General features: G+C 38.7%; 1 protein-coding gene across 7 annotated transcripts in view; it reads left to right on the plus strand.

Moving 5' to 3' along the window:
- The window catches only part of LOC140197714 (intermembrane lipid transfer protein VPS13B-like), a 1,066,299-nt gene that overhangs the window by 815,223 nt on the left and 235,527 nt on the right, over positions 1–15,549 (plus strand). For all 7 annotated transcript variants that reach the window (XM_072258131.1, XM_072258103.1, XM_072258121.1 and 4 more), the window contains exon 31: positions 5,941–6,144. In XM_072258131.1, coding sequence (XP_072114232.1) covers positions 5,941–6,144 — 204 coding nt within the window. The remainder of the gene's footprint in view (positions 1–5,940; positions 6,145–15,549) is intronic.

Here is a 15,549-nt window from a genome sequence, read left to right on the forward strand (position 1 = left end):
GAACTCCGCCGACCCTTGAATGGGATCACCCTTGGTGGTCGACCAAACGCTCCACACAAATCTGTCCTTGTCTCCTCTCCTCGCCAAAGACCCTGGCCTTGGACTCCCGCTCGGGGTCCATTCCTCGCCCATCTTACAGCATCTCTCTCATCGCATCTCCTCTCTCTGTCTCCATCACGCCTTCTCCCCAAAGCCCGCGAAAACAGTAGCTTACAGACACACAAGAAAGAATAACGTCTATCCCAATTGGTTAGCAAATGAATACAATTCTCGTTATCAGTAATTATAACCCAAACAAGCTGCTACCGTTAACTCAGCAGTTAACATTACAGAGAAGCCATTTTATTATAACATAACAAAGAAGCCATTTTATTAGTGCAAACACGAAGAAATCTGCAGATGCTGGAATTTCAAGCAACACACATAAAAATTGCTGGTGAACACAACAGACAAGGCAGCATCTATAGGAAGAGGTACAGTTGACGTTTCGGGCCGAGACCCTTCATCCCTTCTGCCCGAAACGTTGACTGTACCTCTTCCTATAGATGCTGCCTGGCCTGCTGTGTTCACCAGCAATTTTTATAGTTATAGCCATTTTATTAGCCCTAGCAGTAACATAAAAGAAAGAACCCCTTACATATCTCATACATTTAACTTGGCCAAAACAATGGTATTGGTATTGCTGTTGGTTTATTATTGTCATGTGCACTGTGATACAGTGAAAAGATTTTGTTTGTATGCAATCCAAACAGATCATGTCATACATTATTACATCGAGCTAGTAAAAAGAAAATAAAATGCAGATTTAGTGTTGCTGCATATATTTCATCCTGCATTCATCTTAAATTATGTTCAACCATGCTGTCTCCACCTCAAACTTAATTCTTTGCTCCCCATCCATATGAACCCCAGGTCTTTATTTTCCTTATCTTATGGACCTTGAATTTAATCTTAATGCTTGTGCCAATTACTTCGACCATGTGTATTTGACTTTTGTGGAATTTCCTCTTTATATTTCTTCCTTCACCATTCTCCTTTAAAAAGCCTTTTTAAATACATCCCTTTGACCAAGTTTTCAGCTGCCCTTCCACTCTCTTTCTTTATGGTCTGGTGTCTGTTTTCCATATGCTTGCCTGTAAAATGCCTTGGGATTTTTCCTTTAGATTAAAGGCATTGCACAACTCCGAGTCATTGCTGCTGCAGTGCACTGGTGCTCTCTCTCTGTGTATGTGAAACAATGTGCTTGAGTGCAAGCCTGCTATGCGCAGGGGTTCACCATTCCTGGTGCAAGGAGGCCTAAAGTGGTTGCAACAAATGCACTGGGTAGAATGGCAACACTGAATGATGCAGCTGAGCATTACTGAAAAGAAGAGCTGAGGGTGATCCAACAGCTTATGTTCATAGAGCACTTTGAACACTGTAAAAGGAGACTGAAGTAATGGGGTGAAGATCATTGTACTCTTAGAAGTTTTAGCAGACAGGATGTTGACTGTAGATCCTCTGATGCAATGCATGCCATAGAAGACCCAAAACTTGTTCAGAGAGGTATATAATTAAACAGAATGCCAGAGTTTGGGTGCATGGCTACCAGTGATGCAGCGCAGGTTGTCAGATTTGGCGCAGCTCAGAGTAAAGGGTTGGAGGGCTGGAGATGTTTTTTTTTACAGAAGTGGGGGTGGCAATTGGACTATTGGTAAACTTGAAAGCAGCCACAAAGATTTCAAATAATGAATTCTAAACTATTGGTTCAACAGTTAACCATATGGAAAAATCAGTGCTGCCTTATGCAGTTCATTGGGTGTCGGTAGAAATGAATGAACTCTTGGGAGTTTTGACAAGTTTTCTTTTCCTCATCCTTTGATTAATTTTGCTGTGCAAGTCACAGTGCTCTGGATTCAAATTGAACAATCTTTCTTATGGTGAAAAGGTGCCCTGGCATTTCATCAGCATATTTCCAAATGCAATGCTTGTGTGTGCAGAAGTAGTTGCCCATGTCTTCATACTGAATGAAGAGATTCCTTCACACAATCATATTGGCAATTTTTTTTTTCTGAGAAAGCAGTGGAACTGCTTAAGGAGCGAGGGAAGACAGAGACTCCCATAACGTGTAAGAAGTAGCTCATCAAGGACTTGAATTGCCAAGGCAAGGCATTGCAGGCTATAGGCTAGTTAGGATTAATACTGTACTATGGGTACTTGATGGCTAACATGGATGTGGTGGACTGAAGGGCCTGTTTCTGAGCTGTATGACTTTGCACACTTTGTCCTGAACATGAGGAAGATTATCAAGTTCTGAAAAAGAAACTAATACTAATTACAGAGGGAAAGCTGAAATTGAGAAACAGAAGGTGCCACACAATGCTTAAAGCAAATAATTGAGGGTGATTTTCTGCCCCAACAACTTTTAAGATGCAGATAAAATGAGAAAGGAAAAATCAAACAAAAGAGAAAGTGTATAATGGATTGGAAAGCAAGGTAGATGGAATAAAAGACCATAAGACATAGGAGCAGAATTAAGCCATTCAGCCTATGGAGTCTACTCCACCATTTCATCATGGCTGATCCTGGATCCCATTCAACCCCATACACCTGCCCTCTGACCATATCCCTTGATGCCCTGACCAATCAGGAATCTATTAACTTGCGTTTTAAGTATACCTATGGACTTGGCCTCAACCGCAGTCTATGTCAGAGCATTCCACAGATTCACTACTCCTTGGTTAAAAAGATTCCTCCTTACTTCTGTTCTAAAAGGTCGCCTCTCAATTTTGAGGCTGTGCCCTGTAGTTCTGGATACCTCCACCAGAGGAAACATTCTCTCCACATCCACCTTATCTCGTCCTTCAACATTCAGTAGGTTTCATTGAGATACCCACGCATTCTTCTAAATTCCAGTGAGTACAGGCCCAAAGCTGCCAAATACTCCTCATATGTTAACCCTTTCATTCCAGGAATCATCATCGTGAACCTCCTCTGGGATCTCCAATAACAATCATTCCTTTCTGAGCTAAGAGGCCCAAAGCTGTTGACAGTACTCCAAGTGTGGCCTGATTCGTGTCTTATATGACAGTAGAATACAGGATGTTGGTAATGGAAGAAATAAAGAAGAAAAAGATGGTCCAGACATGGTGCAAAATAAAACCACCTTCTAAAATAGTTGAACTCATGTTGAATCCAGAAAACTATATTGTGCTGGGTTGTAAGGTGAGCTACATTAGAATAATGTAGGTGGCTTAAAACGTGAGTAATTAAGCAGATCAGTGATCAGATAATGAGAGTCTTGCTTGTGGACTGAACTGATATTAAAGAAGTCATCGGTCTTCATTTATTCTTCAAAGACAGATGAAGCCATGTTATGAACAGCAGATTTATTAGCTTTTGTAGAATTCCAGACGTATAACTTCGTGAATTTGATGGTGGGGTGAGATTCAAAATCATATACTATAGTGCTATATTGCACTGTACTTCTGCTGCATAACAACAGATTCCATGTCATTTAAGTCAGTGACAATAAACCTGATTCTGGTTCATGTCCTGGCCTGGATCTTAGTTTAATCTCATAACCACTATGTTGCCAGAACCTCATGAAATAATTTTATCTGAAAGAATTGAGACTCAGTGTGTTAACAGCTCAACTTTAACCACCCTTCTAGGCATAGAAGAGAAAATCAAAAACCAATCCATTGTTGCATGAGCTCATCTTGGTTGTGAGCTCATCATTGAAGCATTGAATGCTTAGCATTAAATGACAAAATTTTCATAACACAGTTTATGTTAATCTTGATCAATCTTTTCTAATTACTTATCTTTTTTAATCTATAAAACCTTAGCTGTAAAACTGATCTGCTTAACAGTTCTTCTGTTTACCATATCTTAAATCAAAACACAATACAGTTTTGTTCTAAACTAAAGATATCATCTTTGTAATGGGATCACCTGAGAAAAATAAGTGAAACATTTTTAGTTTATAAAATGTTAAACACATCTTGAAATATTTAAGGACTGGTATTTTTATAAACAAAGTACCTTTTTTTGTACAGTTGTGAATTGGGAATTAAGCAAACAAATTCTAATGGTATGAACTGTATGCAGTGATAATTTCAGGCATACATGCCTGGAAATTGAAGTGCACCCTCTTGTGATTTGCTGAATATACAGTATGTTGTGTACAGAGTTATTGTCCATCTAGATCTCCTTAGAGGTTTTACAGAACTGGGCAGTATGTTAAAAGCAGCGCAATGGGAATTGACACGCAAAGCACTGTGATGGCTGCATTCAGAATTGGAGCTGCTGCAAAACTGCCATGCTGACTACTGTGGGCTAAGTGTGCACCTTGGTAGCATAGTATAGTGACAACCAAGGCCGCTGTGGAAGTGAATGTTTTGGGGTGGGTGTTTCATGCTCCTTAATGTGTCCAGGGCCATAAGATCATAAGTCATAGGAACAGAAGTAGGCCATTTGGCCCACTAGTCTGTTCTGCCATTTGATCGTAGCTGATTTATTTTCCCTCTCAACCCGTTTTTCTTGATATTTCCCCATAATCTTTGGTACTCACACTAATCAGGAGCCTATCAACCTCCCCTCTAAATATGCCACAGCTATCTGCGGCAATGAATTTGACATATCTGCTATTCTCTGGTTAAAGGGATGTCCTTCTATTCCAAGTCTCTATCCTCTGGTTCTAGACTATCCCATTAATGGAAACATTCTCTCCATGTATAATCCAGTTCGTTGTGGTGTGTGACAGGCCTCTGATCTGATCAACTCCTGTACCATGATTGGTACAAAGCAATTGTGAGGTGCAGGTGGGTAAAAGGGCTCGTGATTATTGTGTGCAACTCACAATAGATTTTAAAATATTGCACTTACTAAACTATATAACTGTAGCTGCCCATTATAAAGTGTAATTGGGAGATGCTATTGGTGGAATTTCAGTGTGATAGTGCAGCTCAGATGAAACAACCTCCCTTCCATAGACTCTGTCTACACTTCTTACTACCTCAGTAAAGCAGCCAAAATTATCAAGGGCCCAATTACCCAGGACATCTCCCTTCTCCCTCCTCCCTTCAAGCAGTAGAAATAAAACTCTAAAACAGGAGCTCCCAACTTTTTTTTATGCTGTGGACCCCAACCATTAACCGAGGGGTCTGTGCACCCCAGCTTGGGAACCTTTGGTCTAAAAGGATGTATCACCATGCTCAATGACATCTTCTATCCCACTATGATAAGACAAATTGAATTATCATCTTTTATAAAAAGATGGACCCTTAACCTCATAATCTTCCATGTCTTAGCCCTTGCAACTTATTTTTTGCTGCATTGCACTTCAACTGTAACTGCAGTATTTTATTTTGTTTTCTGTTGTTTTTTGTTCCCATTTACTATCTCAGTGCGGTGAAGTGATGAAGTGATCTGTATGGATGGCATGCAAAGCAAACTTTTTCACTGTGCATCTGTATCTGTGCCAATAATAAACTATTTATCAATTTCAATTGCCATCTCATTCCTGAACCATAAACTGACGTGCTCCTACTTTTATCTCATCAATTGACAACAAAGATTTTAGATTTGCCTTGATGCTCAAATTTAAGCAGGCAGTGGAAGAAATAAAGGATGTTGTATCATGTACATGCCTGCCATCGCCTTTTGGGGGAATCACGCTCAGAATTGCCCAGGTTCAACTGTTCCACTCAGAAACAATTATGAGCATCATCAAATCTGTGCAAAGTAACTCTTATATGTGACTTACAGAGAGAAAGCATGTGGGGATTAGTCCAATGTCTAGACAACGCAGGTCACTTTTTCAATAAATATTTAATGGTATTTCTCCCTTAACTACCCACTTCGCTGGGATATTTAGGATGATTTTCTGTTTTATTTAGGCATTCTGTTAAATGTTTGGATACAGATAGAATGCTCACTGTTTTTTATCCACCACAGGAAAGCTCTGAATTTGGGAATACTGCGAGACCCAGGATCCGAAGTTGAAGACAGACAATACCAAGTAGACCTGCAATCCATTACCATTGGAACAGCCCTCTGGGATCAGCTAAAGCCTGAAAAGGAAGTTAGCAAAGGAGGACTTTGTGCAGAAAATGAAAGGAATTATCAGAATCCAGCACTGGAATGGAATATGGCCAGTAGGTGAGAGAGTCTTTGGGATTTGTAAGATGTTGGACGAACCCCCTGGCTTAAGTCATCTCAAACAATGTCTCTACTTCCTTCTCATGAAGTATATTTTGGATTTGACCAAGCTGCAACATGAAAATATATCCAACTCTCCATTGGCTATCTTAAATTTATCTCCTCCAGTTATCAATCCTTCATCAGTAGAAACACTTTCTCCCTCATAAACCCTTCATCCATGTGAAGCTTCTATTAAATCCAGTTTTGATGGTTATATTGCCAAAATCGCTTTCTAAATCAGGTTATGGAATATTCAATTCTCTTTTGGATTTTATGCAGTCTTTGAAAATGTTCTTTAATTCTATACAAAACATTCTTAACTCCCAAAAGACATCATTTGCATCAGAGTGTTTGAAGACCTGCTTGAAATTTATCCCCTTTGTGTGATCACTAGTAACACGCAGGATGTGAAAACCTGCAGATGTTGGAATTTAGAGCAACACACAAAAAATGCTGAAGGAACTCAGTAGGCCAGGCAGCATCTATGGAAAATAATAAACAGTCAATAGTTCGGGCTGAGACACTTTATCAGGACAGGAAAAGAAGAAGAAGGTGGGGGAAGGGGAGGAAGAAATACAAGGTGGTAGGTGATAGGTGAAACTGAGAGAGGAACAGGAGCCACTTGTGACCTGAGCTTAATGTTTCTCTAACTCACTGCAAATAGTAGAGACCAAATCCTTCCATTGTTTTAAATTGCAGCAGATGTGTCCTTTAAAATTACATTGTAAAGTGGATTTTGTGTTTTTGCTGTAACTGCATACAGCCTCTTCTATCAATCCAGACAGCAAGTAAATGAATATTCACGGTGGAGATTTACCTTTTGGGCTCTTTGGAGTTAAGTTTTTAGAGTTCATCGTTCAGCGACTGCTTTCAAATTAAAGTTCATTTGAGAACATTATGTAGGAGTAAGCTGTAGGCATTTGTAATTGTATATATTCTGGATATGTAGTTTGAAAAAACAAACCACAGGTGGTCTTCTCTGAAGGGTGGATGATCAAACAGTGGGGTTAGAAGGTGCCTTACACTCATCACTCACTGTTTAACTTTTGGAAAAGATTAGAAGATGGACTGCAATGCTGTTTCAGTAACTCTGGGCAGAGGAAATGCATTACTGAGATAAAACCAAATGTAAATTAGTTCCATTAGAACATTAATAGGAGGAAGCCATGAAGGGTGATGGTCACGACCTGTAAATTAATACATTAACTTGAGTGTATCACATCTAAATAAATACTGGCCAGAACTGTATTGGAACAGACTTGCATAGTGCTTTAAGTGCAGTTGATGATGTTAATGCAAGCAATTCTAGCTATTGATGTGACACATACATGGAGTATTTTAATTTAAGCCTTATTGCTCACATTTCTTGTAGTGATCAGTTATATAGGCATATATGTGGTAATATCAGAATGTTGTGTTAGATAGAAAGTTGAGGAAATAGTCTTGAATTAGAGTGTTTGAAGTATGTTGTGATTAACCCCCTTTTATCCAAAAGCGGAAGTGTGTGTTTATCTTTAAAACTGTGACATGTTTCCTTAAGCAGAGTTTAAGTACTAGTTGATTGACTGATCATCAAGTGATCATGAAACTGGTCTTGAACTGTTGTAAATAGATACAAATGAAATCTGTAACTTCCTAAATAGCTTCTCGAATAAAGGCATTTCCAGCCACACTGCCCTTCTGAATATAAAATGATGCTCAGGTATTACAGTAAAAGCTAAATTAATTTAAATAGCATCTCACAAATTTATCTGAGCTAAAGGTTAATTTTTGAATACATATCATTTTTGCTCCAAAGTAAATCACAGTAGGATCTCTGGGTGTGAAATTGTTGCATATGTCTTTCCTTTTTCCTCTATTTTCTTGCTATGACCTATGGACTACATTGACCTCTGGCCTAAAAGTAGCATAATTTTATAACTTCCATATGTGTTTCACATGGACGCACTTTCGCAAACTCCCACAACCCACCAATGATCCTGTGTTTTCAGTATCTGAGGTGGAAGTGAGAACATCCTTCAGGAGGGTGAACCCACAGAAGGTATCTCACCCAGGTGAGGTACCTGGCTGAGCAATAAGGACCTGTGCTCATCAACTGGATGGAGTATTCACTGAGATCTGTGACCTCTCGCTTTGGCTTCAATTGTACTGGTACCTAAGAAGAACATGATAACCTGCCTCAATGACTGTCTTCCAGTAGAACTTACATCCAGTGATGAAACATATCAACTCTTGCCTGAGAAGCAACTTGGATCTCCTCCAATACTTTATAATTTATTGTCGCCAAACAATTGATACTAGAACGTACAATCATCACAGCGATATTTGATTCTGTGCTTTGTGCTCCCTGGAGTACAAATCGATAGTAAATATTAAAAATTTAAATTATAAATCATAAGTAGAAAATAGAAAAGGGAAAGTAAGGTAGTGCAAAAAAACCGAGAGGCAGGTCTGGATATTTGGAGGGTACCGCCCAGATACGGGTCAGGATCTGTTCAGCAGTCTTATCACAGTTGGAAAGAAGCTGTTCCTAAATCTGGCCGTACGAGTCTTCAAGCTCCTGAGCCTTCTCCCGGAGGGAAGAGGGATGAAAAGTGTGTTGGCTGGGTGGGTCGTGTCCTTGATTATCCTGACAGCACTGCTCCGACAGCGTGCGGTGTAAAGTGAGTCCAAGGACGGAAGATTGGTTTGTGTGATGTGCTGGGCTGTGTTCACGATCTTCTGCAGCTTCTTCCGGCCTTGGACAGGACAACTTTCATACCAGGTTGTGATGCACCCTAGAAGAATGCTTTCTACGGTGCATCTATAAAAATTAGTGAGTGTTTTAGGGGACAGGCCAAATTTCTCTAGCTTTCTCAGGAAGTAAAGGTGGTGGTGGGCCTTCTTGGCAGTGGACTCCGCTTGGTTGGACCAAGTCAGGTCATTTATGATATTGACCCCAAGGAACTTAAAGCTTTTGACCTGTTCCACTTGCGCACCACCAATGTAAATGATCACCCTTTTCTATTTTCTATTTATGAATTATAATTTAAATTTTTGATATTTACTATCGATTTGTACTCCAGGGAGCGCGAAGCGCAGAATCAAATATCACTGTGATGATTGTACATTCTAGTATCAATTTGCCTACTGGCACAATAGGTCCACAGCAGGTGCCATTTCATTGGTTCTTCACCCGACCTTGGAACATCTGGACAGCTAAGATTCATACATGAGAATCAAATTCCAAAGTACATTTATTATCGAAGTATGTATACATTATACAACCTTGAGATTCAGCTCCTTACAGATAGCCACAAAACAAAGAAACCCAATGCAACTGGTTAAAAAAAGACCATCAAGCACACAACGTGCAGAAAACAAAAACAAATCATGTAAACAATGAAAGCAAACAAACAACTGAAGTTCACAAATGTGAGTCCACAGCGACAAAGCCAATCATCACTGCAAACGATTCAGCAGTCCATTAGTTGCAGGGCACAGGCTCATCTCAGCGCAGAGATGAGTGAACCTTGCAGAGCAGTGAGCTAAACTGACCCATCCCGTGCCTCCGGCCCTGACACCCTGTCCTTTTCAATTTGGCCTGAACTTTAAATGGCCTAAACTTTGGGTAATTTCTTGCTTAACCTATGGTCTCAGTTTTAAGGACTTCATCTCATGTTCTTAATATTTATTACTTATTTATTTATTATTATTGTTATTATTTCTTTTTTTCTTTCTTTTTGTGTTTGTACAGTTTGTTATCTCTTGCACACTGGCTGTCTGCCCTTTTGGTGTGGTTTTTCATTGATTCTATTATGGCTATTGGATTTATTGAGTATGCCCACAAAAAATGAATCTCAGGTTTTTTATGGTGACATAAATACACTTTGATAATAAATGTACTTTGAACTTCGAAACTTCCATGCCTGTTTGTCATGGATAAAAGCAGAACAGCAGAGAAGTTGAAAATTTAACATTAAAACATAAACCAAAATTCTCAAGCTGGTCAGGCAGTATCTATAGAGAGAGATACTGAGTTAATGTTTTAAATCACGGACCTTTCTTTGGAACTGAGAAAAGCTAAAGCTAAAATAAGGTTTAAGGTACAGAGGAAGGAGAGGAGAGAGCAGCCTTAGTTGGAATTGAAAAAGAGAGAAATTGCCTTTAAACTCACGAGAGAGCATAGGCCATCAACTTTTTGCTGTTGATGTTTTTGTAGCAGGCAATTTATTTTTTACGAGGTCAAGTTGCTAGCTCAACGCTCAACCCAGCATGGATGGAAAGCGCGCACAAGAGCCAGCTGGATTCGAACTCAGGACCTTCCACCCCAAAGTCTAGCGCTGATGACACTACTCCACCAGCCGGCTAGTTGGGATTGAATGAAGTCAAATTTATTCTCACATGCACAAGTATAGTGCATGTACACTGAAGCAGCTTCACAGGTTCAGACACCACAAAGAATATAGTTTGCTGAAGTTTTACAATGAAGTGAAGAAAAGGGACTATGCAAAACAAGCCATCAGTGCAAAACTGCACAATCAGAGACAAGTCTGCTGTAGTGCAAGTGGTAGTCCATTGCTTAATGCAGAAGAGACTAAATAGCAGGAAGGATGATGGGCATAGGGAAGTGAAGCATGCAAAGAAGTAAAGGACAGGCCAAGTGGATGTGTCCGTGCGAATACAAGAACTTATGTTAACATTTACCATCAAAGGTAAATAAAAGAGCGAAGGTAAATAGAAGAGCAATGATCTGAATTTGTTGAATTCAGTGCTGTTAAGCCAGTTGTAAAATGCCTTCCTGGAGCTTACTTTATGTTTATTGGGACAGTGGAAGAAGGCTAAGAACAAAAGGTCAGAGATAGTCAGATGAAGAGTTAATTTAGTGGGTGTGTTTAGTTTGTACACTGCTCTCCTGTGGGTGTTCTTATTAAGAGTCTACTGAAAAATCCTAATATATTAGTTTCCTTTCATTTATTAAAAAATATTCTCATGGATATCTAAAAGATTAGTCAAACATAATTTCCCTCATTTCAATCCATGTTGATTCTGCTTAATTATATTATTTAGCAAGGGTCTTGCTGTTACACTTGATCACCTCCTTCCCTCCCACAAGAAGGTTGTTCCAGATCATGGCTCGACCCAGCCTTTCCAATCTTGAGCAGACTCCTGCCCATTATATATGTGGTATTATGTACTTTCTACTCCTTCATTTTCTAGGCTTGTTGCTGATTTCTCAAGCTCTGACCATTGCCCATCAACCATCCATTTACACTCATCCTACATAAATTCCATTGTTTATTATTACCACATTCTCATCAACTCCTCCCAGATTCTTACCACACAACTTCACATGAGAGGCAATTTACTGTGACCAACCTGCACAGCTTTGGGATGTGGGTGGAAACTGAAGAATGTTAAAAAAAAACCCAGATTCTCACAGGGAAAATGAGAAAACTCCGCACAAAAGCTCTAGAGATCGAACATGGGCAGTTGGGATTGTCAGATTAGCTGTGTCACCATGCAGACCAACTTTGACAAAATTCTTTAATACCAATTTTTCTGTTGTCCTCTTTGGACATTCTGTTAGTGAGTAGAAACATGTTTGTGATCTTCTTTGGGAGCTGAGGAACTGACAGTTCAAGTTAGAGCCACAGAGAAAGTTTAAACCCAGTTGTGGATGCTATCTTGAGGTTTAAATTACTATCTTTATCTCCTTCCCTGATATAAATTGAGGAAGCTGGGTCACATTAACACTGAGCTACATATCTCCTGTGAACACATTTGAGATGCAGTCAGAATTGGAATGAAATATGTTTTGTTATAGTCCATGGTGATGGTATTAGTTCTATCATGTGTAAAGCTGACTGAAATTTTAGTTTTGAGAAATCAGCTGTGTTGTAACAAATTTGAAATTATAAGCAGTAGCTTTTTGTCATTCAGAAATGGTAAACATATGTAGTGAGGAGTCTTGATTCCTTATTTGAGAGAGAAAAAGCAAGGATTGTTGTTATTTTCTTTCTGCTTTGTTTTTACCTCTCTTCTGTCAACCTTTTCATCTCCCTATCTCTCTCTGTCTTTGACTCTCTCTGTCCCTCTCTTTCTTTCTATGTCTCTTTCCATCTCACTGTGCTTTGGTTGCTCTCCTTTTGAATCAGACATTAATTAAAACCCCCATTTATCTTCTCAATTGAATGTAAATAGTAATCAATAAAATGTAGAAAATGGAAATTTGAAATAAAAATGCAGGAAACACTCACCATGTCAGGTATAATCTGTGGAAGGAAAAATGTTGCATTTCTGAGAAGGTTTATTGGTTTGTAGTTCACAAATACTGAGTGTATTCAGCAGTTTCTGTTTTTATTATGAATGTATAAGTTTCAAGAGGAATTGTCTCAAAATTTTAGCCAACATTTATTCTTCAAACAACACTCTATATATTTATTTATCTGAAAGGTATTTATGGGTTATTGCTTTGCCAATAGTGATTGTGAATCTCTGGTGATCCCAGATGATCATGTAGGTTGAAAGGGCTAGAGATATTTAATCTCTAAATATCTCTATTAGAAAGATATTTAGGCTTTCAAAATATTGGAGGATTTTAGGACTATGGAGAACAGTTACACAAGAAGACATGAGGCCCCCACCGTTATCCCACTGAATGGTGGAGCCTGATAGAAGGGCCAGTTGGTCTTCTGTTGCTTCTACTTTCATATATCATTGAAGCTATGACTATACTTCAGAAATAACTCCATTATGTACAACATTTTGGGACATCTCTGAATTGTGAAATTACTTTTTAAATTCCTGTCTTCTGTATGACACTTTACTATCTTGCATGCAGCTTTACGTATTACTCCATAAGTTGTGAACCATCCTTCAGAGCAATGGGTACCTATCAATTTTCTGCAGTTTAATCTGAGTTTTACAGAAAGATTGAATAGGTTAGGACTTTATTCCCTAGAGAACAGGAGAATGAGGGGTATAGATGGGGTAAATGCATGCTGGCTTTTTCCTCTGAGGTTTAGTGATACTAGAACTAGAGGGTGAGGGTGAAAGGTGAAATATTTAAGGGGGATCTGAGGGGAAACTTCTTTACTCAGAAAGTGGTGCAAGTGAGGAATAAGCTGCCAGCAGAAGTGATAGAAGCGGGTTTAATTGTAACATGTAGGAGAAGTTTGGATAGGTAAATAGATCAAAGAGGTTTGGAGGGATATGCTGTAGGTGCAAGTAGATGGGACTAAACAGAAGATTGGGTCAGCATGGACCGTGGGCTGAAGGGCCTGTTTCCATGCTGTTGTGCACTATGACTATTACTTTAAAATAATCGTTTGAATTGATCACTTTCAGCAAGGATTGTTTGTAAGCTTCATGTGTTGGTTGTGGACTAGCCTTATTTGACTTGGCATGCAGATAGAACTTTACTCACATCTCTTCATAAGTTCCTCCCCAAGGGAGTCTCGGAATACTTTGTTATACAGAACTTACAATTCCTTCCTTTTATCAAGTCCCACATGCTTCAGAAGTGTATCTTAGATTCCACTTTGCAGATGTAAAGAAAGATCTGTTTTTACATCAGCAGCTAAATTCTTATGAAATTCAAGTCAACTAATTCAAATCTTATGGGGCAAGGGCTCTTGAAAATCCTGCCATGAATCTGGGATTAGCAAACTAAATTATTTAGTGCTTACTTTACTTGTACCATCTGGTGGAGTACAGTGTAACATCACAACCAAGTTTAGGACCAAATTGAAAGCTTAGTTTAAATGAATTATTTTTGGAGATATTTGTAAAATGCTGCTTGAGATAACTTGTTAAAGCACACTAATTGGTTTTGAGGCAAGAGGTCATTAACAGAAGAGGACTTCCGGAATTATATATTTTTTAAAGCAATAATCATTCCTTCGGTCTCAGTTGAGACCAATTTTAACCCTATAGATGCTATTTGTTACAAGAATTTACAAAGAAAATCATCATAATAGCAATTCCCCAAAAATAAATTCAGTGACCCCTCCCATCCTGGTTATTCTCTCTTCCTCCCTCTGCCAACAGGCAGAAGATACAAAACTTGAAAGCACACACCACCAGACCCAAGGAATGGTCCATTGTTGTCACATGTACCATGACAGCTTCTATCCAGCTGTCATCATGTGAATGGACCACTCATATGCTAAAGATGGATTTTTTTCTCCCAATCATGGTTCTTGCACTTCATTTATTTACCTGTATTGCCCTTTCTTTGCAACTCCTATACTATATTTGCATTCTCCTTTTTTTTTACACTGCTTTGGCGTACTTATGTATGCATGATCTTCTTGGATGGCATGCAAATTTTTTCACTATATCTCAGTATACTTTCAGAAAGTTACAAACCAACTCAATTCCAATTCCATAACAAGCCAGTTTAAGCAGGAATGTGATAGTGAGTAGGTATTGTGTTTCTATTGATGTTGTTTGAGAGATGACATGATGACCAGAGCTCTTTGAGTAGGCCCCCTGTTTATCTTCAACATAGTTGAGTGAGATCTTGAGGTAGAGCACATGAGTCCTCTGTTTAATATCTTACTTGGAGGACAATACCTCAACCAGTTCAGGACTGCCCCAGTATGTCAGGTTTGATTTTGAGTAAAAAAAAGCTTCAGTTTATTCTTCAAGAAAAAAAATGCTTTTTATTGTAATAATAAGTACTTCCATCCTGAGGAGGAATTCAACATAGAGATATGAACAAACAAATGTATAAGTTAGAAATAAATCTCTGGTTCTTTCAGCCTACTTTGCCATTTAATAAATTCATATTGATTTGCTTGTAAGTGCATTCAGCCTCTTCACACTAAATTTTCACTACCTCTTGCTTATCAAGTATCTAACTATCTACCACAACGTTGATTTAAATGCCTTTATGGAAGAGAGTTCCAAAGACTCGTGAGAGAAAAAAATATTTACTTAACTCCGTCTCAGTGAACAGTCTCATATTTTCAAACTGTGACCCTAGAGTTCTAGATTCTTCCACGAAAGGGAACAGTTTGTTTTTCTTATGCTGAACTTTCTTCGTTTTTCAATTATTTTCTGTGGCTTTCTTCATACTACATTTCTGTTCTGGATTGAAAAATATGGACACCTGTTTTGCTAAATAATAGATCAAGTTGTTGACTGGCTCGAGGGAATTCTAGTATAATTAAGTCAGAAGGTTGGGTGATTATTGGAACATTAAATGGGGAAAAAGACCAAGCATATGAGGTAAATTCTTTCAGACAAGGTTTTACTTCCATGGGGCAAGATGTGTTTATTCAATCCACAACTGGAAGATGGTTTCACGTTTTGAATATATTAATAAGCCTAAGGAGAGCAGAACTGTCTTTATATACATTACTCTTTATGAATCAA

The sequence above is a fragment of the Mobula birostris genome, chromosome 1, assembly GCF_030028105.1.
Source record: "Mobula birostris isolate sMobBir1 chromosome 1, sMobBir1.hap1, whole genome shotgun sequence".
Taxonomy (NCBI): Eukaryota; Metazoa; Chordata; class Chondrichthyes; order Myliobatiformes; family Myliobatidae; genus Mobula; species Mobula birostris.